This window comes from Ammodytes marinus (genome assembly GCF_949987685.1).
Source record: "Ammodytes marinus genome assembly, chromosome: 3".
NCBI classification, from domain to species: domain Eukaryota; kingdom Metazoa; phylum Chordata; class Actinopteri; order Uranoscopiformes; family Ammodytidae; genus Ammodytes; species Ammodytes marinus.
In genome coordinates, this window is record NC_137232.1 from 36069443 (window position 1) to 36094622 (window position 25180).

General features: G+C 43.2%; 2 protein-coding genes across 2 annotated transcripts in view; both read right to left on the reverse strand.

Moving 5' to 3' along the window:
- Positions 1–10194: 10194 nt before the first annotated feature.
- On the reverse strand, positions 10195–14792 carry LOC307248497 (microfibril-associated glycoprotein 4-like; the record flags this gene model as incomplete). The annotated part of the gene is made up of 6 exons (XM_080024892.1): positions 10195–10448; positions 10600–10767; positions 11014–11110; positions 11698–11736; positions 13021–13173; positions 14787–14792. 6 exons carry the CDS (start codon positions 14790–14792, stop codon positions 10195–10197), a joined length of 717 nt encoding a protein of 238 aa, XP_079881018.1.
- A 9484-nt stretch (positions 14793–24276) lies between these two features.
- Positions 24277–25180, reverse strand: part of mindy4b (MINDY family member 4B) — a gene marked incomplete at both ends in the record, with an annotated part of 36769 nt that continues 35865 nt past the window's right edge. Inside the window, one exon of the mRNA XM_080024893.1 lies at positions 24277–24419. Within this exon, the coding sequence (XP_079881019.1) occupies positions 24277–24419 (143 nt within the window). The remainder of the gene's footprint in view (positions 24420–25180) is intronic.

The window sequence follows — 25180 nt, forward strand, 5'->3', positions numbered from 1 at the left end:
TGAAGCAGTGAGCTGTTGGTACTAACTCTGTGTTTTTATACAGAGCCCAGCCTCGTCTAAACCACTGACATGAGGAAGAAAAACCAACATGTCATCACACATCTTACACCACACTCTTCACTGGAAACATCTGAATATTTTTATTTATTTTTAAGATTTTTTTTTGCATTTTCAAGCTTTATTAGACAGTACAGAGTTGAAATGGGGAGACAGAGAGAGAGGGGGGATGACATGCAGTAAAGGTCCACGGGTCGGATTCGAACCCGCGACCACTGCAACGAAGGCCGGAGCCAATATGGTACACGATCTATCCACTACGCCACCGGAGCGCACCATCATTAATTATTTGATCCCTCACTGATTTTGTTAGTTTGCCCACTGACAAAGAAATGAACGGCATCATTTTAACGGGAGGTTCATTTTAACGGTGAGAGACAAATATCAAAAATAAAATCCAGAAAATCTCGTAAAATAAAATATATAAATAGATTATTTTGCATGTCATTGAGTGAACTAAGGTTTGATCCCATATCAAAACATTACTTAGTACTGTGGAGAAACAGGGGCGCTGTCTGTCTGTCTGTCTGTCTGTCTGTCTGTCTGTCTGTCTGTCTGTCTGTCTGTCTGTCTGTCTGTCTGTCTGTCTGTCTGTCTGTCTGTCTGTGTGTCTGTACTATGGCTGACCCTGCGCTCTGACCCCCTCTGGAGTGCAGTTACTTGAGAGGGGATATACGAAAAGATGTGCCTTATGTGTAAATTTTAGTGCTGTCAAACGATTAAAATATTTAATCGCGATTAATCGCATTAATGTCATAGTTAACTCGCGATTAATCGCGATTAATCGCATTTTTATTTATTCTAGCCTGAATGTCCCTTGACTTCTTTTTGTCCCATTATTGTTTCTCCTTGTAATGCTCTTATCACACCCATTCTAATTATGATATTAAAGAAGAAATACACTGAATTACAATGATGTCTACACCATTGTAATTCAGTTTATTTCTTCTAAAATATCATAATTTGCAATTCAGTGCAAATAACAATAGGCTATATACCTATTACTAATGTTTTGGGAGTCTTTCATCCACGGATTATTTCAGACTGTGTGGAGTGGACACACTATGCCTGCGTGCAGGTGGTTGCCATGGTGCTGCTGCAGCCGAGGCTTCGTAGCGAAAATTAAAGTGAAAATGGCCGTGCTGGTTTGAAAACGGAGCCGGTGGGTGTTGACGGACGTGGAGCACGGAGCAAAACCGTTGGACACCGCACGCGCAGCCAGTGGAATTCCAGGGTGAGTCCACGACCCATTTTAGTTACCACCTTCAAGGGGGATATCCTGGAACAAGTCACTTCATATATAGAATACCAGGGCATCTGGCCAGACACTTTCATTCTCTATCCACAGCTCAAAGCTACAGACAGACAGACAGACAGACAGTCAGTCAGTCTAAAGGTCAAAATCTCTCCTCCTTCCCCACTTCAGACTGACCCTAATTTATTTATTTATTTATTTTTTAATTTTTTTTTATTTAATTATTTCAGGACAATGCACATTGATAAACATAGTCATTCCAACATGTAAATGTGCCAGATTGTAGCCCAGGGGCTAATTTCCATCTGTTGTCCGTTTTCCCCATGGTGGATCATGGGGACACATCATACAGGGTTCACTCTATTCACTAGTCACCCGGCCCTCCCTTCACCCTCGCTGTAAGATTCACTTGTTCATTTATGCCTCGTTTCCACCGAGTAGAGCGGGTCGGGTCGGAGCGGCTCGGTCCGGTTATTTTGGCTTTTCATTTGCCAAAAGTTGGGTAGGGTACGGTTTAAGCGCACCTAACCGCTCTGAGCCGCTCCTAATCTCAGTACTCCTCCGTAGGGGTACTAGCCGCCTGAAAGGGTGCCGAAAAGGCGGAGCTACTCATGCCGTCTGTTTATTGGTCGAAATAATAATTTCCGCCGTGTGTAGTCACCTCGGCAAGAGTGAAGAGAGTCTTGTGTTTTGGCGAAAAATGTGAGCACAGCACTGTTTATTGTGTGGTGTTTTTCCTCGTCATTAAATGAATCAGTTGGCTACACTGTGTCCCACTGCTACGATGTCACGTAGCTGCCGCAGCCAGCACTGTTCGCTCACTGTATCAGTTGCACCGAGCCGTCTCTGTGCTCACAACAACACGGGGGAATAAATAAAGAAGCGGCTGGTTTGACCAAGCAAAAACGAGAGACCGCTGGCTTGACCACAGTTGTTCCACAGCCCGATAGTTTGACCCATATTCTGGCGGCGGCTATCGCAGTCCAGCCTAAACCCCGCCCTACCAGTAAGGGTAGGGTCATAAACCCCACCCTACCAGTAAGGGTAGGGTCATAAACCCCTCCCTACCAGTAAGGGTAGGGTCATAAACCCCGCCCTACCAGTAAGGGTAGGGTCATAAACCCCACCCTACCAGTAAGGATAGGGTCATAAACCCCGCCCTACCAGTAAGGGTAGGGTCATAAACCCCGCCCTACCAGTAAGGGTAGGGTTGGCGGTGGAAACAACACCGAGATTCTTAAAAGCGAGCTGTCCCGCTCTGAGCCGCTCCGACCCGACCTGCTCTACTCAGTGGAAACGAGGCATAGCAAGACCCTTCTGAGCCGATCACCTCCGCACTTATATCGCCTGCTGCAGCCAATGTCCCAAAACCAACTGTGCCTCTGGTCTCGCAGCTCCTATCTCTGTTCATGAAATTTTCATTGTATTTTAAGTCTATTATATTTGATCTGTTTTAAGTGGCTTTTGTTGCTCATCAGGCCGCCAGTGAATGAGTGAATGAGCCAGTGAATGAGTGAATGAGCCAGTGAATGAGTGAATGAGCCAGTGAATGAGTGAATGCCTGCTGTGTTGACCATCTCAAGAAACCTGTAAACAAGGGTCAAAGGTCAGTGGCCTAGTGGCAGATCTATGTACTGTTCTCTTCTCCAGCAGAGATGAGACACACGCACACACACACGCACACGCACACACACACACACACACACGCACACGCACACGCACACACACACACACACACACACACACACACACACACACACACACACACACACACACACACACACACACACGCACACACGCACACACACACACACACACGCCCTGAGGTTCTCCAGCACAGATGACAACAACAGTGAGGGTTTAACTTCCTCTGTGTCTGGCAGAGATAAGATTCACCCCTGTCACCCTCTAAACCAAACTTCTGCTTCTTGCATGACGGACTCTTTCCAGTGAATAACCAGCTGCTGTGGTCAGGACGGCCTGGTGCCCTAATGGCAGCAGAGACGCCAGCAACTTACTGTTATTCTACAGAATTCAAACTCTTCAACATCTTAAAGTCTATTACAGTAAAAGTGAAATACAGAATGTTTATGTTGTCTGAGTATAAATCTGCATTCTGGTCACAGGGTTGCCAGTGGTTGAGGGAGTATGGGGTGAGAGGGTCTCTTCTCTTCCAATCTCTGTTCCCTCAAAGAGATACCTGTGTCCGGGTCCTCGCAGTAAGTCAGACTTGTTTTCGGGGGGGGGGGGGGGGTCTTGTTTGTGAGTGAGGGAACAATGGAGCCTGAGTTTGGTCATAGAATCAGAGCAGCAGGGGCGGTTTTGCACTCGCTTTACCGCACCGTTGTGACAAAAAGAGAGCTGAGTCGGAAGGCAAAGCCGTCGATCTCTGTTCCCCCCCTCACTTACGGTCGTGAAGGCTGGGTCATGACAGAAAGGAGAAGACCGCAGGTACAAGCGGCCGAAATGGGTTTTCTCAGGAGGGTCTCCCTTAAGCTTCGAAGATTACATACAAAGTCAATGTACTAGCGCGTGGACGCGCGTCCACCCAAGAATCGGCGTCCAGTGACGAGCGTTTCCGCGGCGCGCGGCCGCGCCTCATCGAAGCGCGTGAATCGAAGACGCGACCATTTGCGGCGCGGCGAACATATGCGGCGAACGCAGACGATCTTTTTTGCGTCGCCGCGCTGCGATAGCCAATCAGCGTTGAGATTGCCCGGTGGCGGTGGTCTGCAAGACGAGGTGGGCGTGTGGAGTGAGGACATCGGGCTTCCAATACATTCTGCAAATATGTGTATTTTGCATCTGTTTAGCTGTTGGTTGTACTTTAGCCAAGGTAGCGCCGGTTAGCATAGTGAAACTCACCCAGCTGTGTGCTGTTCCGGAGGATAATATATACCCAAACTTGATGGCAGTGTCCGTGTGGAATTCCAATATAGTACAGCGAAGAACCGGTGTTGTCCTCCGTCAGCCGGCAAACTTTCACTTTCAGGTAGGCTGATGTCTGCCTTTATTTTAGCCGCTGAGCACACACTGCTGTTGTTATTGTGTTTAGTATGTTGCTGAATTGCTGTTAATGTGTATTTGCGATCGGGGTGCGTCTTCATGCTGTTTTAATGATATTTGTGACATGACTGCCGCTGTACACAGTGAACCTACATCTGTATTTTTTGGCACAGCTGGACCATGCTGTTGTTGTTGTTGCACCGTAAGTGTGACGGGTCTGATCTCGGCGTTGGCGTCCGGAATATATGGCCCAATATGATCAAGCGGCGAGCAACTTGCGTTCACGCGGCCAACCGCCGCAGGGGGCCAGTGCGGTATGTTCGCAGCTTTAGAGATAGGGTGAGAAGCTCAGTCATTCATGAGGAACTCGGGGCAGAGCTGCTACTCCTTTGCATTGAAAGGAGCCAGTTGAGGTGGTTCGGGCATCTGGTAAGGATGGATAGATAGATAGATAGATAGATAGATAGATAGATAGATAGATAGATAGATAGATAGAGATGCCCCCAGGGCGCCTCCCTAGGGAGGTGTTCCAGGAGCGTCCAGCTGGAAGGAGGAAGACCCAGGACTAGGTGGAGAGATTATATCTCCACACTGGCCTGGGAACGCCTCAGAGCTGGTTGATGCGGGGAAGGGAAAGAGAAGTTTGGGGTTCCCTGCTCAAGCTGCTGCCCCCGCGACCCGACTACGGATAAGCGGTTGAAGATGATGATGATGATGATGATGATGATGATGAGTCTTCAGTACAGTTAGCTACAGGCAACCCTGGGACCAGAATGCAGATTTATATTCAGACAACATAAACATTCTGTATTTCACTTTTACTGTAATAGACTTTAAGATGTCGAAGACAGTAAGTTGCTGGCGTCTCTGCTGCCATTAGGGCACCAGGCCGTCCTGACCACAGCAGCTGGTTATTCACTGGAAAGAGTCCGTCATGCGAGAAGCAGAAGTTTGGTTTAGAGGGTGAAAGGGGTGAATCTTATCACACACACACACACACACACACACACACACACACACACACACACACACACACACACACACACACACACACACACACACACACACACACACACACACACACACACACACACACACACACACACACACACTATCTTATCTATGTTGAACTTCTCCATGTCTAGCAGAGTTAAGATTCACCCTTCAACTTCTGCTTCACACATCAGACATGACGGACACTTTGCAAAGGGTGGACCGACGTCATATTAAACCCTCTGGAATGGGGATGTCACTCAAGTTCATACGTGAGTCAAGGCAGATGACAGGATACTTTTGGCACTAGTGTATGCAGGGCTGTACACTTATTTTTTTAGGTGGTAGCACTGGTGCTAGCAAGCAAAAAAAAATCAGTAGCACAAAAATTAATTCAGTAGCACACAAAGTATGATCGAAAACTTGCATAACCTTAACCCATGCATTTCGCTCTACTTACCTTTGAGCATGTCATCCTGGTCTCATCTGAGATTCTCAATGAATGAACCCAACTTTAAAACATTAAACATAGCCTATTAAATAAATAAGTAGGCCTATACATATTGGTACAATTTAGGATAAATTAAATAGGTTGTTGTGAATGTGTTGGGAGTTGTTCTTCAGTGGCTTATCAGTTATTTCAAACTTTGTTTAAATAGACTATTGTTGACTTTTCTCTGCAGCTGAATGAAATGCTTTTCAAGCAATCAAAAGCTGTGATGAATTTACACTTCTATGACTGTCTAATTTTAACAAGTTTGACAGACAGACAGACAGACAGACAGACAGACAGACTGAGCGCCTGCTGCATCTCATTAGAGCCTTCCATCAGCAGGCTGGAGAACAGTGTGCTGCTGCCCTCTATGGGTCAGTTTCATGTCTGTTGGAATGTGCTCTGTTGCATCACTGCATTCAGGTTGTTACACACCACAGGTATGTTTTAGAGACAAAAACAATCGTTCTTTATGCTAGGCATGATGGAGATTCCATGCAATACAATGCCAATGTAGGGATTTTTGTATATTTGATCATTATAAACAGAAAATAAATCCAGACAGACAGACAGACAGACAGACGGGCGGGCAGACAGACAGACAGACAGACAGGCGGGCAGACAGACAGGCGGGCAGACAGACAGACAGACAGACAGACAGACAGACAGACAGAAGACATCAGATAACACCAGTTTGCTGCTCAGCTTCTACTTTATTGTGACGTACAGCAGAGAATGATTCACATTAGGGTTGAAACTAGTTAGTTAGACTTTAAAGCTGAGTGTGTGTTTAGCTGCAGCCAGCAGACTGAAGGTAACATCTTAACCAGCAGAGAATCATTTCTCTACACCAACAGCTGTTTGACAGAAGACTTTACACACTTCATCATCATCATCATCTTTATTGGCAGACTCATGGTCCATATACAACACACACAATAAATAAAGACATAAACACAAGAATATATATAAAAAAAGAGACATCACAACAGAGATTTGTACCAGAACTTCCATAAGGAAGACTGGTATCGCACACAACTACATGCAGGATTCACCAGCATCTGCACAAGACTGTTCTTGCAATCGTTTAGGCGGAGAATAAATCTGTACATTATGTGTCTTAAGAGAGCTTCAAAGGTGTAAACATTAATACTGCAGAACAATTGACTGGCACTAGTAGATCTGGGCTTTTTTAACAGGATCCTCATGGCATCGTTATAGGCCACTCGAAGTTTCTGTAAACTTGCTCTCTTGTACTTACACCACAATGAAGCGGTATACAAGGGAGTACAATAGGTTTTAAACAGTTTGATTTTAACAACATCAGAGCACATATGAAATTTTCTAGCCAGAGTATTTGCTTGGGCATAAAGCATGCGACGCTGGCGATAAATATCATCATCATCCCTCAGCTGATCTGTGATAAAATGCCCCAGATATTTGGTTTTACAACTTGCATTTAACTTCTGGCCAGACAAATAAAAATCAGGAAAGCACAAATGTTTATCCTCTGTAGTACGACATATTAAAACAGCACTCTTTTTTGGGTTGAAATTTACATCGTATTGTAAACCATAATCAGAGCATACATTTAGCAGTTGTTGAAATCCAGCACTGCTGGGAGACAATATAGCTAAATCATCAGCATACATAAAATGATTAATCAGCATTTTGCCAACAACACACCCAGTTTTCCTCATGTTCAGTTGAACAGACAACTCATCCATATAGAGATTAAACAGAGCAGGTGACAAAAGCCCACCCTGTCGCACTCCATTACTCACTCCAAAAGAGGCTGAGGTTGCATTTCCCCACTGCACCTGCATCCTTTGATTGGAGTACCAATATACCAGAAGTCGTACAATAGTTCCCGGGGCTCCTCTTTGACTCAACTTATTAAAAAGCTTGAAATGGTTCACTCTGTCAAATGCTTTGGATGCATCAAGAAAGCCAATTAGTATTGAGGAGTTTTTGCCTAAATACATCTGTGCAGTCTCCTTCAGGCCATAGATACAAACATCAGTTCCTAATTTAGATTTGAAGCCGAATTGGTTTTCAGTAGTGCAAAGAAAGGGACCTAGGCGATCAAGTAGAACCCTCTCCAAGACTTTAGACACTACACTAGCCAAGGCAATAGGCCTATAGTTGTCCCGGCTCCCAATTCCACCTGCTTTGTCTTTTATGACAGGCACCAGGGTAACAGAAAGGAGAGAGTCTGGTAAAAAACCATGTGCCATGAACCCTGAGAAACACATGGCAAGTAGTACTGCTGTTTTCGGACTCGCATACTTGAGATGTTCAGCTGAGATACGGTCAGAGCCAGTAGACTTATTGTCAGCCAGGTGGGCTATGGCTTGATGAATATCAATAGGGGTGATCATGACATTATTGCCAGCACTCTCCACTTTAAATGGATCACTTTTAACACTGTTAAAAAGAGCAGAGTAATGTTGGCCCCACAGCTCTGCTATGTTATCCATCCCAGACACTCCGTCTACAACACTGGGCAAGATGGTATTGACTCTGTTTAGAGCTCGTACTTCCTTCCAAAAGTCCATAACATTATTAGAAGACAGATGTTCAGCCATCGAGTCAGCCCTCATATTGTGTTCACCTTTAACAACGTAGCGAATGGCATATTTGTACCTTGCATTTGTGAGCTTCTTGTAGTCCAGGACTGACCCAGCTCTGGGCCTACCTGCTTGCACCCATGCTTTATAGGCTTGTTTGGCCTCAGCATGATGTGCTGCTACATGCCTGTTCCAGCCAGGCTTGATGTTTTTTGACCTCATACATGTAAGGAATGACTGGCTGCTCTTATAAATTGTATCAATAACACCATCATACAGCGCACACAGGTCCTTGCGATGGGAAGCATCATTACAGTCAACATTTGTGCACATAATAGCATGTCTAGGAAGATCAATTTTACCCAAAGCTTCATCAGTTCTTAGGTAATAGGTCATGAAGTCTTCTTTTGAAAGCTTACACCAGTCTAATTTAAGTCTGTCCTCATGCATTGTGTGTGTTAGCTCTGGGAGACAAGCTGTATCCAACTCTATTAATAGCGGCACATGATCCGCCACTGAATATTCATAGAGTATTTCCATAGTTTTCAGAGTAGCATGTGCATCTGACGTGGTGATGCAATGGTCTAGCCATGATGTTGTGTGCCATGCTTCACTTATATGCGTATAGCTATTCGATGGCAGTAATAGCTGGCTGGATAATATTAAATTATTGTCCTCACAGAACTGTAGCATATGCTTTGCAAATACAGACTGCCTATCAGACAGGTCAGCATTCATATCACCTACCACACACACCGATGTAGACTGGTGTTCATGCAGAAAGGAGCTTATATAAGCAAGCCTACTCAAGTACAAATCCTCATTCTGTGAACATTCATATGGGGTATACACATTGAGGATAGTTATGCATTTGCTTCCCATTTTTAACTGAACAGCAATGCACCAATCTACATCTGTTCTGACAACACTCAATACAGAGTCCAGCTTTTTGTGCCATAAAATGGCCACACCCCCTGCAATTCGACCTCTTACAATATTCATAGTAAGGTCCACAGTGGACTCCCCAGCCCCATGGAAATTATCATTCAAGGAGTTTAAATTGCCCAAGTCCTGTTTAGACAAGAAAGTTTCTTGTAGACAAATGATGTCACACTCCTCCATTAGTTACACTGTCAGACTCTACAGGTGAAACTCATATTATTAGAATATCATGGAAAATGTATTGGAATTGAGGCAAGAATTCATTCAAAAGGGGCCCAAACCAAGTACTGAGTACATATGCATGATTATACTTTATAGAGGGGCTGATATTTCTGTATTTAAAATCCCTTCTTTATTGATTTCATGTGATATTCAAATTTTCTGAGATTTTGAAGTTTTCATAAACTGTAAACCATTAATCTAAATTAAAAAAACAAATAAAGTAGAAAGAAATATCTCACTTTGCATGTAATCAGTCTATATAATATATTAGTTTCACCTTTTAAGTTGAATAACTGACATAAATTAACTTTTGCACGATATTAAAAAACTTCAAGTTTCCCCTGTATATGTCAGTTTCTATTGAGAGATTATGGGCCCTACTTTCCTGCTGGCACATATCAAGCAGCACTGGCTTTGCATTGGTTTAGTCATTTCCCTGATTTCCGCTCTTAACTTGGTCATAAGTCCAGATGCATTGGTTATGTATATTAATATTTGAGATGTTACAGATATGAGTTGTTATTCCAGTGCTGGTGGATTGTGCCTGAGTTAGTTTCAGTAAAATAAGGCCCAGAGTGAGATTACATGTTTAACAAGAGAAAGGAAAAAATCACAAGAGATGAGCTGATATTCTGCTGTACGTTTGTCCTGGAGAATTACTGCACACGACGGATCATCATGCTGATGGCCTTCAGGGAGTAGTTATTACCCTTCCACTGGTTCCACTCCACTCCAACAGCATAGTGAGTATCGTCAGCCCCCCAACGGTAGGCCCCGTTTGGATTTGCAAAGTGACATGCCTTGTACCAGAACGCCCCATTGAATGATTTGGCACAGTTCTTAGGCCAAGTGTCTTGGTCTTTGTCGAAGGTGGAGAACTTCATTCCGCTGTGATAACTCAGGGCGTCTCCTACAGAAACACAACATGAAGCAGCGTGTTTAATCTTGACATTGATAGTAACACTGTGACGACTACAATGCTGCCACTCTACAGACTGTACTAGTGGGACTTTGACTAGTGCTGCGGCCCCCTCCCGATGTATATGCACACAGACGCTCACCTGCCCCTCCATCGGTGAATCCAGAGACACGCAGAGTGTATCCAAACTGCTCCGCTCCAACCGAGAACGAGGAGTAACGAGCGAACGCTTTGTTCCCCTCAAAGTCCTCCATGATGACCAGCAGCTCGTACCATCGCTGACGTGTCAACCGGCGGATGTTCTCCAGACCTGAACACACACACACACACACACACACACACACACACACACACACACACACACACACACACACACACACACACACACACACACACACACACACACACACACACACACACACACACACACACATTTAAATACTCTTTAACATTGCCATCAGATTACGAAAAAGAGACACAAAAAACATGCATAAAGGTCCACTAGAATGGGCAAAGGGGTTTGTGTGTATGTTTAGGGGCTGGGGTTCTTTCTCACCGAGCCAGTACTCCCCAGCAGCGCTCCCAAAGCCGCTCCTGTATTGATCCCAGGGTCTGTAGAAGTTCAATGAGCCGTCAATCCTCCTCTGGAACACCTGGGGGATAGAGTCACTCACTTTAATAGAATGACAAATACATGAAAAGAAGCTGAATATTGAAGGCATACTTGGCATCAATTTATCAGTTCAGAGTCGGCCCCGTGCTGTAATTGGTTGAGGGTTCAACACACCTCCACCTGCACAAATGGCTGATGCCCAGAAACATCCCGACGGAGCAAAAGAAACCAGAGAAAAGCAGATTGTGTTTCCGCTAGAAAAAAAAATGTGTGCCGGTCATGTGACCGGTAATGTTTCATTTTACCGGCCAAAGCGGAAAAAATCCAATTCAAATATTGGTAAGCGGGCTGTATAAAGAATAATATCATCACCGCATGCAGTAATTTCGCCTACTAGTAACATTGAAATGTGGACTACTTGCAGTAGGCAGAGAGGCCAACACAATTAAATCAAAGCATGAAACATTAGGATAGGCATATTTTCCATTTGCAAGGCAGAGGATATAAAACGATAGAACACTTTTTACCCACTTATTGGAAATGGGAGACGCAATTAAAAAAAAAAAATGTTGTCGAATCTTGGATGTGCTGCCAAGTGTCCCTTTAATTTGCATCAGACAAACTCACCGTCCAGCCCCCTCCAACTGACTCCATGTCACAGTGCACCTGCAAACAAACACATTCATCACAAAACAGTCAATTCAAGTGGGATGCTCATGGTGTAGTCCCCCCCCCACCCCCCCAATAGAGTCTCAGTCCTCTTCACAGCAGACCCGGGTTAGAATCCAGCCCGGGTCGTTCTCTGCATGTCATTCCCCTCTCTGTCTGTCTGTCTGTCTGTCTGTCTGTCTGTCCTCTTCACAGCAGACCCGGGTTAGAATCCAGCCCGGGTCGTTCTCTGCATGTCATTCCCCTCTCTGTCTGTCTGTCTGTCTGTCTGTCTGTCTGTCTGTCTGTCCTCTTCACAGCAGACCCGGGTTAGAATCCAGCCCGGGTCGTTCTCTGCATGTCATTCCCCTCTCTGACACATTTCATCTCTGTCTCTGTGCACTATCGATAAAGTTTTAGAAAATGCCCAAAAATTATCTTAAAAAACAGTACATTCCAACATGCTGTAAGCGTTACTTTGAATAGTGTTGATGCTACAATTACAACATCTATCTATAAACCAAGAAACGTCTGTCTGTGTGTCTGTCTGTGTGTCTGTCTGTGTGTCTGTCTGTCTGTCTGTGTGTCTGTCTGTGTGTCTGTCTGTCTGTCTGTCTGTCTGTCTGTCTGTCTGTCTGTGTGTCTGTGTGTCTGTGTGTCTGTGTGTCTGTCTGTCTGTCTGTCTGTCTGTCTGTCTGTCTGTCTGTGTGTCTGTGTGTCTGTCTGTGTGTCTGTCTGTCTGTGTGTCTGTCTGTGTGTCTGTGTGTCTGTGGCTCGCATATCTCTCTGAGTTTGAGTCAGATCGGCATGAGCTTCCGGATATGGCTTGCACACGGCACGAAGGTGTGCATCCTTGATTGATTATAAAGTTTTGGACCAAATATGTAGAAGTTATCATATGTATATCATGCTGGCAGCGAATACATGCGCACACTGAAGGCCACAGTAACGACGGGCATGAAGTAGTCTCCGGCTAAACCCCGCCTCCCTCTGGTTTGATTGGCTGCTGCGACCAAAAGCTTGAAATGAGTGACAGCGGGACACACAGCAGACCTGCTTCCTACGGGCACTGCACTAGTTAATATAAATAAAGGTTGTATGAATGAATGGTGTATAAACCCTGGGCCCTGCTCTGTGTCTGTCAGGCTCTGTTGAACCTCTTGCTAACACCCTGCTCTGTGTCTCTCAGGCTCTGTTGAACCTCTTGCTAACACCCTGCTCTGTGTCTGTCAGGCTCTGGTGAACTGCACTAGTCTTTAGAAACTAAAGGTGAACGGTTGTCCACTAGAGGCTGAAGTTTACCTGTACAGGAGGTCGGAATCCATTGTGAGCGATGGTGTACTCTCCACTGGGTCTCCTATTGTCTGTGCTGTGGATTTCACTGCAGTCGATCGGCAGTAAGCGCGCAGTGCAGCTGATCAACACTGGAGCCATGAGGAGGAGGACTAACACCAGCTGGAACAGAGCAGAAGTTGAGATGGAGAAAGATTTGAAGCTTCTCAGGGTTCGACATAACGTATAGCCCGATGGCCCGGGGCCAGTAAAATCATATGCAGGGCAAGTTGATTGGCCAGTCACCGTCCCGCCCGGGCCAGTAACGGCCAATCACAGTTCAGTATCTTTTTGTAGACTACATCATGGTTCATTGAAATGCGCGTTGAGAGTCGTAATGAAAGCAGTGTTTATTTAAGACTCAATATAATAAACCTAATATAAAATATATTTTTTAATGAAAGGCCAGTGGACAACCGATGCGTGGGCGTTTTGACAGGTGGAGCAACAAGCGGGCGCACTCTCGCTCCGTTGGCAGAGCTGCCTACCGTCCGCCTGCGAGTCGACAAATCAATCGACTTACTTTGCCCCCTTTCTTTCTTCCCACAGCAGAGGTTGAGGTGCAGAAAATGATAACTGCGCTTTTCCTTTAGCTGCCGCCGTAATGTTACAGTATTTGCATCCAAGCCCCAATGGTAATACAAATGAGAGGCTTTATTTAAACGCTGTGAATGCATCTCCGGTGATTGTAATTGTGTCGGCTGTAGACAGAAACTAACGGAGGGGAGCGGCTCATGGTACAGTTCCTATAATCGCGCAGTTTGTCTGCCGACATGGCTCTGTGTTTTCAGGCTCGAGACATACAATCAGATCTTGGAAGCTTTTCCCAGTGACATCGCTAACGGGGGAATACCCCCGGTTATTATTTTAGCCACAAACCCCGGAGTTCTTCTGCACGGCGGCTCACTGGCGAGATCTCACGGTGAAACGCTGCTTTGCTCAGACGAAGGCATTGTGTGTTTCTAAGTTGATTTAACGTCATAGTCTTAGACGAGCGTTTAACTTATGCTGCATATTTTGCACTGCATTGTTTTTTATCAATAGTTTGGAAAAATGGTCCCACACCGGACTCTTATGTGAAGCTGACACTTCATGCTGAAGTGACGCTCCTGCAGCGCGCTCACGACCAGACGTGAACTCACATACAAGGTGAAATCTCGCATTAAAAAAACGGCATAACCCACTGATTTTCAGATTTCAATTTTTTTGTTCTAAGTCGACTTGAGCGCAAGTGGAAAACCGGTCATTCGGTCGACACATTCACATCCCTAATGCATATAGAGAAAGTAATAAAAACAGCCTACCACACCACAAAGACCGATCAGACCTTCATCTCTTATTTTTTTTGTATGTTTGATCATGACTTCCGCAGGTGAACTATTCATTAAACTGCCCAAATTCAAGAATAAAAACAATCATCAAAGTTCTGGACTTTAAAATACTGGCCGACCCCTTCAACATACTTTCAGTTGTAGGCTTCAAATTCAATATGTTTGCTAAAAGAAAAATAACCAAATCTAAAGGGAATATCTATACTGTTACAGTGTAGATATTCCCTTTAGATCTGGTTATTTTTCTAATACAGATATTATAATTATTGACACTAATATATGAAAAAAATTATGTAAATTTGTATTTTTAAATTAAATTAATTATGATTTATTATAATTAAATAACCTAAGTAGACCCGTTAGCATACAGAGCTAACACAGAAACAGGTGAAGCTACAATTTTACCTTCATCGTCAAAGATCTGCTGAAGTTACTGGTTTAAAATCCTGATGTCGGTCCGTCTGGATCGCTGATGAGCTGCTTTTATATCCTACAAATTAATTCAAGATGTAGTTTTTAATTCATGAAATATCTGGAACTGGACAGTTCTGCTTCTTCACTATATAAACCCAAAATACAACATCACAAAAACCAAAGAAAACACGGAACTGCATCGGAACTGATAATCAGTTATGTCAAAATAATGTCAAGTAAAAAAAACAGAGTTTAATAAGATAAACAAACATAAACAATATTTAAATGAGATAAATTCTAAATAGTGCAAAGGAATGTTTTGTACAATATAAAACAGTAAATATAAAATAGATTAGAAATTAAGTTAAATTCAAATGTGCAATGTGACAAACAATATTTACAATATGTGCAATATGCAGTCAATGAATATATAATTCAGTGTTTCCCACACATAGGCTCTACCTGCCCAGGTAGATCAAACCCGTCTTTTTGAGCTATCTACACACCTTGATGCTGTACACAATTTGGTGATGATAGGTTAGAAATCCACGGAGTAGATGTCACTTGACTGTATTTCTGGTAATGTAAATTAGGCAAGAAAAAGAAAATCATGTCTGACCCCTATGGTCCGAGAGGCTTTATTGTAGAGCACCATGACCCCTATGGTCCAAGAGGCTTTATTGTAGAGCACCATGAGCTGAACAAGTGTAAGAGATTTCAAGTCAATCGGAGTCAGTGGGAAAGGGACGTGGCCTGTCAAACATTGCATTTTTGAATTGTGGTTTTCGCATTAGTGGCGCCCCCTATGGGTTAATCTCGACAAGCGTTGAGGGACATGCTACCACATGCCTTCTGCACATTTCCAGCAAGTTTTATGATGATAGGACCTATGGTCAATGAGTTATGGCCAATTTGTTAATAAGCCCCACCCCTGAGTAAACTTTTTGGTCAATGGCGGCCATGTTTGTCAAGCTAGCCTACTAATATTTTACGGAAATGTGCATCGTAGTCCCCCGGAGTTTCGTGAGAAAATTGGTGTTGATGGAGTAAAATTTGAGAAAGTTGTGGTTAAAACCCTGTTTTTCAGTTTATGCTAATTAGCGGGAAATATTCCCAGGTTGACTTATATGGTCCCAGAGGCTTTTTTGTAGAACACCCTAACATACACCTGTGTGAGAAATTTCAAGTCAATCGGATTTACGGGGTGCGGGGCGTGGCCTCTCAAAGTCGGGACTAGCGGAAATTCAAAAAACTGTATAATAGCACACCCCGTGGGGTGTGGACGCACGTTCTGTAAAATGTTTGCATGTCTGCGTGTAACGGTGTGGGAGGACATAATGTTGCGGAAGAAATAAGAATAAGAATAATTTAAGTACGGGCCCTCAATACTTGAGGGCCCGTACTTAAATAAATTAGAAATTAAGTTAAATTGAAATGTGCAATGTGATGAACAATATTTACAGTATGTGCAATATGTCCAATATGCAGTCAATGAATATATAATTCAGTGTTTCCCACACATAGGCTCTACCTGCCCAGGTAGATTAAACCCGTGGCCTATTCTATTCTTTACCTGAAGTAAAATGATGTAATCATCCAACATAAAAGTATGATGTTTGGAAAAGCTGTGTTAGAAATTGCTCTGTTTGACAGCACTTAAAATATTTTAATGATTTTCATAGGGGGGGCTAATTCTAATTCTGTCCTTAACTGTATCTGGCAATGCTACAGGTAGTTTTGTTGCTAGTTTGCGTAAAAGTACCTCTTGCGCTCAGATTAAAGTAAAGCCATTAATGCCACTGCAATGTCTCACTACCATAGACGTCGATTACGGGGGGGATGGGGGGTACATGTACCCCCCACTTTTTGTCAAGACTCATTTTGTCCCCCCCACTTTTTAAGCCGGACATGGAGTGCGTCCAGCCGTATTAAAACACAGCGTTAAGGTCTCTCTCTCTCTCTCTCTCTCTCTCTCTCTCTCTCTCTCTCTCTCTCTCTCTCTCTCTCTCTCTCTCTCACACTCACACACACACACACACACACACACACACACACACACACACACACACACACACACACTGTTTGCACACCAGAGAAAACATGCTCCGAAGTCTCCGCTAGTTTGCACACCAGAGAAGACTGATGCATTTCAATCAGCAGCAGAGAGACAACGGCGAGTGGCTTTAAGTGTCCCGTTGTGAAGTGTAAACTGTAGGGATTACCATCCTCTATGCCCACTAATGACTGTTAATGTAGCGGACACTAACAGCAGCTTGTGTCGCGGCACATGGATACTGACGATGTTGTTTACAGTGACGTGCGGTCAGGCGCCGTGTGCAAAAAAATAAAATAAAATAAAATATTTTTTTTATTTAATAAACTTATATTTGTATTATTACTGTTACTGTTAATTATTTCGATCTTTACATGTAATCCGCGATTACTTTAAAAAAGTGTAGACGTTTTGATTCGAAACGTGGCAGTTAGTAAGTTACGCCAAAAAAATATTGTGCCTTTGCTGTTTCCCATTCATTGTGTACGGCAAAGAATCAGTGCCTTTGCGCCTATTCATTGTGGACGGCAAGAAAAAAGTTTTCGCGCATGCGCACTTGATTCTGTATTATTTAACATGTACGCAAATAAGCATAATTCTTTGTGCCTTTTTTACGTAAATGGTATGCCACATAAGCCTTTACATTACATATCATTCATGGACCAATTAAAATCGAGATATTACTAGACATTTACGCAGCTTAGGCCAACGTCATTACGTTGGCTATGCTCATTCACGTCGCATTACCCCCGCGGATTTTTAAGTCAACATTGCAGCTGCCGTGCCCGCAGATATTTCAGACTAGAGGAATTTTAACAAATTGGATTATAATTTAAAAAGGAACAGAATGAATAGCAAGAGAAAGGCCTGCGCCAGCCTTGGACGGTGTACAGCAGCAACAGGGACAAACAATGTTCGAGCATTTCAAACGGACAGGTAGCCTACATGAACGGAAGGATGCTAGCTAGCTGTGCTGTCAGTCAGACTGTCACTGGATTACTATCGTCTTGTTTATTTCTACAGCCAGGGAGTCAGATTGGTGAGTCAGAAACTTTTTTGGGGTTTATTTAATAATAAAGTTGGATGAATTGATACCGAGTGCAATCCATTCTGCATTTTATATTCAATTAAGCAGTTGTGTTTTCATTGTTACTGACGGACAAACCTAAGCTCTGCAATGTGGATAAATGGTTACATTCTGATGCTGGACAGGTCCATGGGGCATATGCTACTGGTACTTTATCTATTAAGATAAAGTTTATGGAGTGGAGTTGCCATCAGTTATGCTGTAGTCCTACATAATGATGAATGCTGTCTTTTATTTTTAAGTTGAATAGAAGTAGTACCGGTAGTTTGAATCGGCGAAGGTTTGACTTGTTGCCTTACGTTTTTTCGGCCCTTGGTGTGAGGGACGGGTCCGTTAAGTCGATGGATGCGATGTTTAATCATTTAGACCAAACTACAGTAGGCTACGGGCAAACCTGAAGTCACCGTCGTGACATTTCATATACGTCCCGTCTGTGTGTGTGAGTGAGTGAGTGAGAGAGAGAAAGAAAGGGAGGAACTTATTTGAAATCGGCCGTGCGTGCGTGCCTGTTTGTTGTTTATTGTTTTTGATTTAACAATATATTGGTTTAGAGAAATCTGGCTTTCAGAACTCAGTGCCTACCCACTCACTGACCTCACCGCACGTCACTGGTTGTTTATCAAGAAGTAATTGAAGCTGATCATGGCTATGCTACTAGCTAGGTTGCCATGGAGACCGAGGCGGAGTAATATTGTTGTGCGACAGTCCAGCCGTGCTTCGGCTCGATGTGCTCAGTCGGAACTACCTTCCCAAGCTCCTTTTGTTTACGTCATGTTTGGTTGGGCTACGGGGAGCAGCTAGTGGCTCATATGTCCGCTGCTTTTTGAAAATGCTTTTTTCATCAAATGTGTCAGACATCAGTGTTTTGTATACATTGTATTCATTAGTGAGCGGGTATGCCGTCTTTCAGAACCGTTCATTACCTGCACTAAAGAGAAAAAAAGATGTTTCCTCATTGTCCCCCCCACTTTTGAAAATGCACTCCAGAATGCCTGTTTGTCCCCCCCACTTGTTTAGCCAAATCGACGTCCATGCTCACTACTGCATTCCTCTGCAAAGTTGATCGGGCAGCTTAAGCTATTTAGCCCTGCCGCTACGAGCCAAGCTACAGTGCTATTTAGCCCTGCAGCTACGAGCCAATAAGCTGACAAACAACATAACTCCATTTGTCAAATAAAGAACCTGTCAAAACAGAAGGGAAGAAACAACGGCACGTGACATGGTGATGTGTTCAAGTGCTGCTGGTTAAAATGAGAATTTGGCAGAGGTAATTTCATCGAGGTGGGTTCAATGTGATCTCGTAAAATGTAGTTTTAGGCGAGAAACTAAATTAAAAAGGCTCCAGCTGCTGTTGAAGTAGGTTATTAAAAAGAAGAAATAACAAATAAAAAGGCCACACAATGGTTTTACAGTGTACCAGGGTAAAAATTAGGCCAATTTAAAGGTTTCAAAAATTGGATACCGCCCAACCATATAACGTAGTCTAGTTTTCTAAATTATTCAACAATATTGATTCATTGTTTATCAATAAATAGTTCATAAACCTTTGTCTAATGTATTACTGACCCCGCCCATCATATGCCGCGCACACTGTAAATATTGCAGTTCATCAAATCAAATCAAATCAAATCAAACCTTATATATAGAGAACTTTTCATACAAGTACATGTAACACAAAGAGCTTAAAACAATCCCCCCCTCCCCCCGATATATTCACACCATAGATAGTAAATAATATGGATGTAGCATCCGGGCTGACCTCAGTTAATCACACGGCATCCAATAATCCTGGTTTGTGCGCGTCGCCATTTTGTGAGGGGGAGGGAGATATAGCTGACGTATACCTCCGAAGCAAAGTGAGGGACAACAGGCGGAGAGCTGTCACTCAAGAGATCGCGCCAATACATTTTAACCTCCAACAGAATAAAAACTAGCGTGGTCCAAAAAAAGTCATCCCCCTCAGTGTTGTCATGGAGATATGACCTAAACATACAGACTAAAATGGTTTCGTGGCCCAGGCTGTAAATAGGTTTAATAATGCTGTGAAAACGGCCTGTATAACATTGGAGTCAATGAGAGGTGGCTCTCTTCTGCTCCCAGCCCCCAGTGGCACTTTCTGGTTACTACAGTTGTGGTCACATCCTTATTGGATGCTGGTAAACATCGCTGAGGTTGGGGCTTGGTTCATACACGCAAAAACAATCACTAGAAATAATACATAGAAGAGAAAAAGTAGAAATAAAAATATAGAAAATAAAAGCAGACTACATATATAAATAAAACAGGCGATAAGAGATAAAAACAGCAGGTTGTTTAATCTAAAAGATCAAACAAATAAGTTCTGTGATTAAAAAGCCTAAAGACTAAAAAGGTTTTGAGTTTGCCCTTAAAGGTATGAACACTTTCTGCGGCCCTCAGGTCACCAGGCAGGGTGTTCCACAGACGTGGAGCGTAGTGAGAAAAGGAAGCCTCACCGTGAGTTTTGGTAAAAACTTTTAAATAAACAACGTTATGTGTTAAACACATAACGAAGCGCACTGCTTTGACTCCACTCGGTACCTGCACATCATGTCTGCAGCCCTGCACTCCTGCAGCAGTAAACATTCACTACACCCAATAATAAGTCTGTCCTGCTGCACCGGCTGCAAAGAGAGAAACACTGTCTACTGCCTTTAAGACAAAGTTTAATTTCCACCAAAAATCTTGTCTGAAGAAATGATCAGGTTGTCGACAACTCGTAGCGAGAGTAAATTGTATTTTTCACAGCTTGTAACTGGTTTGCAGTATACAATACATATTTGTTCAAAATGATAGGGGCGCCCTTAGCTCAGTTGGTAGGGCGTCCCCCCCATGGGCCTCGGCCAGCAGCGGACCCGGGTTCCATTCCAGCCCGCGGTCGTTCTCTGCATGTCACTCCCCTCTCTGCCCCATTTCAACTCTGTCTCTACACTATCAATAAAGCAGAAAAATGCCCAAAAAATATCTTTAAAAAAAATAAAAAATAATCAAACTTAGAGTGTATAGTTGAATGCTTACCTGTCTGAAGTCACCTGCAGGTCAGACTGAGACTCTGTGACTCTGTGGCGTTGTCTCATGAGTTCACTGCTTATATCTATAGGACTGTGATGTCACACCAGTCCGACCAATCACACAACAGCCTGGGGCACAGGTGAAGTGTGGAATCTTGTTTCCCCCCCCCCCCCACACTAGAACAACGAGTTTGTGTTATTGGTTGAGTTTCAACTGAACGGGTCAAACTGGAAATGTTTTGTGACACTAGGACATTTTAGTTTTTCTTACCCAGAATAGATTGATATCATAACATCTGTTGCGTACTTCTTCCCCCTGACATTTGGATCTCACGACATTCAGAGATTTGCTCATACCTGAGGAGCGAGAGACAGTCTAGCCCCTTTTACACAGAGATTGCGGCATATTGACAGAACAACATCACTCCAATATGGAGGGGGCGGGACCTGATAAGCCTTTGGCTTCTTCCGTCTCCCTTCGGACAACATAAAGTATGATGTATGAATATTTGCAAGAGAAAATTGTGTATTGTGTGGAATTGTCCGAAAGAATAATAAATAATAAATATGCCGGCTTTGCTTGCTTCTGTGTTATTTACACAGAACCAAGCAACGCCGGCCCCCTGGCGCATCAGTAGCTCCTTTTACACAGCGTTCAGACAGACAGACAGACAGACAGACAGACAGACAGACAGACAGACAGACAAGACAGACAGACAGACACACACATCAGTAGCTCCTTTTACACAGCGTTCAGACAGACAGACAGACAGACAGACAGACAGACAGACAGACAGACAGACAGACAGACAGACAGACAAGACAGACAGACAGACACACACATCAGTAGCTCCTTTTACACAGCGTTCCGGAATGAAAGAGGTGCTTGTAAACAGCGTCAGGTGTGACGTAAACATTTAGCGCCGCGCCGGTCAGCTGCTTTACAACAACAACACTGGCCGGTGAATTGAGAGCAGAAGTGCTGGAGCTTGCAGTAAGAGGGCCGTATTTTAATGTCCCCACGATGTGCCGGTTGATATCGCTACAACAAGCTGGCCGCATTTATACAGAGAGGCGGAACTGATTGTGTCTGCAATATTACTACCCCCCGAGGTAGTAAAATTCCCGGAACAATCTCTCCCACCTTTCTTCCCCCGTTCCGCAACCAGAACACTGGCTGCGATTGGGTTTTGATATTATACAGTTTTGTCTGGATTATATTTCCTGAGTCATTCCACATGTACCTGCTACTTGTGTCTGGGTGTGGCTGTGAAAAGTATTTGGAGCCCATGAACAAACAGGTTGGGTACCTTTCGTAGTTCTTCTACATTCTTATAAACAGGACAGGCTAGTTACTCTAACTTCTAAAGGCTTTGACATAAGTCTTCAGGTTGACACAGCCAGCCAGGTCTGACCAGTTTTTCAGAAACCTGGCCAATCGACCAACCAGCCGAGTCCTACCACAATGAAGCTGACGAGCAGCATCATCCTGTTTTAATTATTGCCGTAACCACCAAGGTCCTGCTTTCTGTATGGTTTCTAGACATAAAAATAGACCTAAAAAGTTCTTAATGCAAAGAAAGACACAAGGCACAAAGAAGTTGGAAATAACTGAAGGAACAGATTTGAGTTCAAAGATTAAGAACTTTTTTGTAATGATTTCAGTAATGTTTTCAGTACTTTTACAATGAGAGCAGAATGAACTAAGCCTAAATGTTGCAACCAAACATAGGCCAACTTTATAGTTTTCAGGGTAGGTTGGTTTGGTTATTCATGTAGAGAACCGCCTTTTTTCATTTGTGTGTGAAGAATCTGTTGTTGATGTTAATTTTTAAGCATTATTTATTTCAACAATACCACCAACAGATTTCAAATGATTTATTGTCATGTGCAGAAATACAAAAAAGTGCAATATTTGGTGCAGTCAATTAGTGTAAATGTATCTTATACCATAAACTAGTAGCATAGAAAGCGTGCAAATTGTGAAAAAACTTTCAGTTTGCTTTAGTGGATACTAAAGAAGAACAATGTCTCTGTGTGAACTGATTATTTTGTAGAGATCTGTTGATCTGTTAAACAACTGTGTGAGTGGGAATCAAAATAAATTGGTCTGCTGGGCTAAGTCAGAAATGTGCTACTATTGTAACATAATAAGATAGTTATTCTCTTTACAAATACATGTATGTGTTTATTGAGGGATGAGCGCACTCACAACTCATTGATACGAGTAAAGCATGGGTAGGGGGGGGGCATTGACTGGAGGTTTCCAGGGGCCCAGCCATTTGTGTGGGCAGGCCTGCCTGTAGGTAACACTGCCAGAACACTGGCTGCGATTGGGTTTTGCGTGTGTGTGCGTGTGTGTGTGTTGAGCAATACAAAAATAAAATGAATGAATTCAAATATTAAACATTTAACAAATATGTACAAATATAATTACAAGGAGGAATACGTATACACACATAGTGCCAAAAGTATCCGGTCACCTGCCTTGACTCACGTATGAACTTAAAGGTGCAGTGTGTAATATGACATCATCAAGAAAGTTCTAGAAAGTTCTAGAATGCAACGCTCCCTGGGTAACCCCACCCCTTTTGAATAATAACAGAAGCTACAGTGGCCTTCAAGGACAAGAACAATTCTAAATTTTAAACAATGCACCTGATGACATTCCAACTATGACACTTTCAAGATGGCGGCACTAGGCTTTGGTCCAAAATATGCAGAAATATGGACATATATGAGACCCTTTCTAAGGAAAAAAATAATAATTCAAAAAAAAAATCAGCTATTATGCACTAAATTAAATGTACTTATGGATATTATAATTACTTTCTACAAAATCTGCTAGGAAATAAAACCCAAAATTCTACACACTGCAGGTTTAAGATATTTATTTCTCAGGGACAGAGTTATATTAATGAACAGCTGTAACTATTACTGCTGTAAACATGCCAGTTCAATAAGTTAGTCAGTGGTGTGATGGTCAGTAGAGTGAGTGAGTGAGTGAGTGAGTGAGTGAGTGAGTGAGTGAGTGAGTGAGTGAGTGAGTGAGTGAGACAGTGAGTGAGTGAGGCAGTGAGTGAGTGAGTGAGACAGTGAGTGAATGAGTGAGTGAGAGAATGAATGAGTGAGTGAGTGAGTGAGTGAGACAGTGAGTGAGTGAGAAAGTGAGTGAGACAGTGAGTGAGTGAATGAGTGAATGAGTGAATGAATGAGTGAGTGAGACATTGAGTGAGACAGTGAGTGAGACAGTGAGTGAGACAGACAGTGAGACAGTGAATGACTGAATGAGTGAATGAATGGTGTCATGGTTCAGTAGAATGGTGTGGTCCCGTTCCAGCTGATGGCGGCTCCGGCCCACTTGGTTCTGATGGTCATGTCCAGAGAGGGAAAGTGTTTCTCTGGGTCTCCGTCTGTCTGCCTCACTGGCGCCTCCCAGTGGTGGGAGTGAGTATCTGCAACCAGAGGAAAACACTTCGGTTGCGTTCCGAATCTCATACTCTTTCTTTTTTCTATTCTACATACTACATCCGACGATAAAAAGAATCTAGTTAGGATGCAGTAGGCATACTATTGGGACATACTTTAACTTATTTATTTCATCATAACATTGCGCCTTGATCTTGCCTCTTGCTTTTATATCCGTCGCATCCCCGTTCCGTTTGTTTTCATATGGAGGCTTCGTCGATGTGACGTCACTTCACGTGCGTACTGGATTGTGGGTCAGAATCGCCCAAATAGGATGCTGTTTTCAACACTAACAATCTTGGCCGCATGAGGTAGGACATCCGGATACTTCTAACCATCCTAAATCTGGCCACAAGAATCGGGACATCCTAAATCTTTTTTCTACATACTATATAGTAGAAAGTATGCGATTCGGAACGCAACCTCATTCCCTGCGTTCCAAATCACATACTTTTTTCTTTTTACTACATACTAAAGTACAGAAGGGTTTTAGTCTTTTTACTACACTACATACTAAAGTACAGAAGAGTTTTAGTCTTTTTACTACACTACATACTAAAGTACAGAAGAGTTTTAGTCTTTTAACTACACTACATACTAAAGTAGGGGAGAACGGGGTAATTTGTCACATGGGTTGGATGTCACATTCGTTATATCTCGCCACCAGAGCGCGCTAGCTCTGAAATGTTGATATAAAAAAGGTCCAGAATTGGGATCAGAGGTCACATACATAGACGTCCTTGGAGGA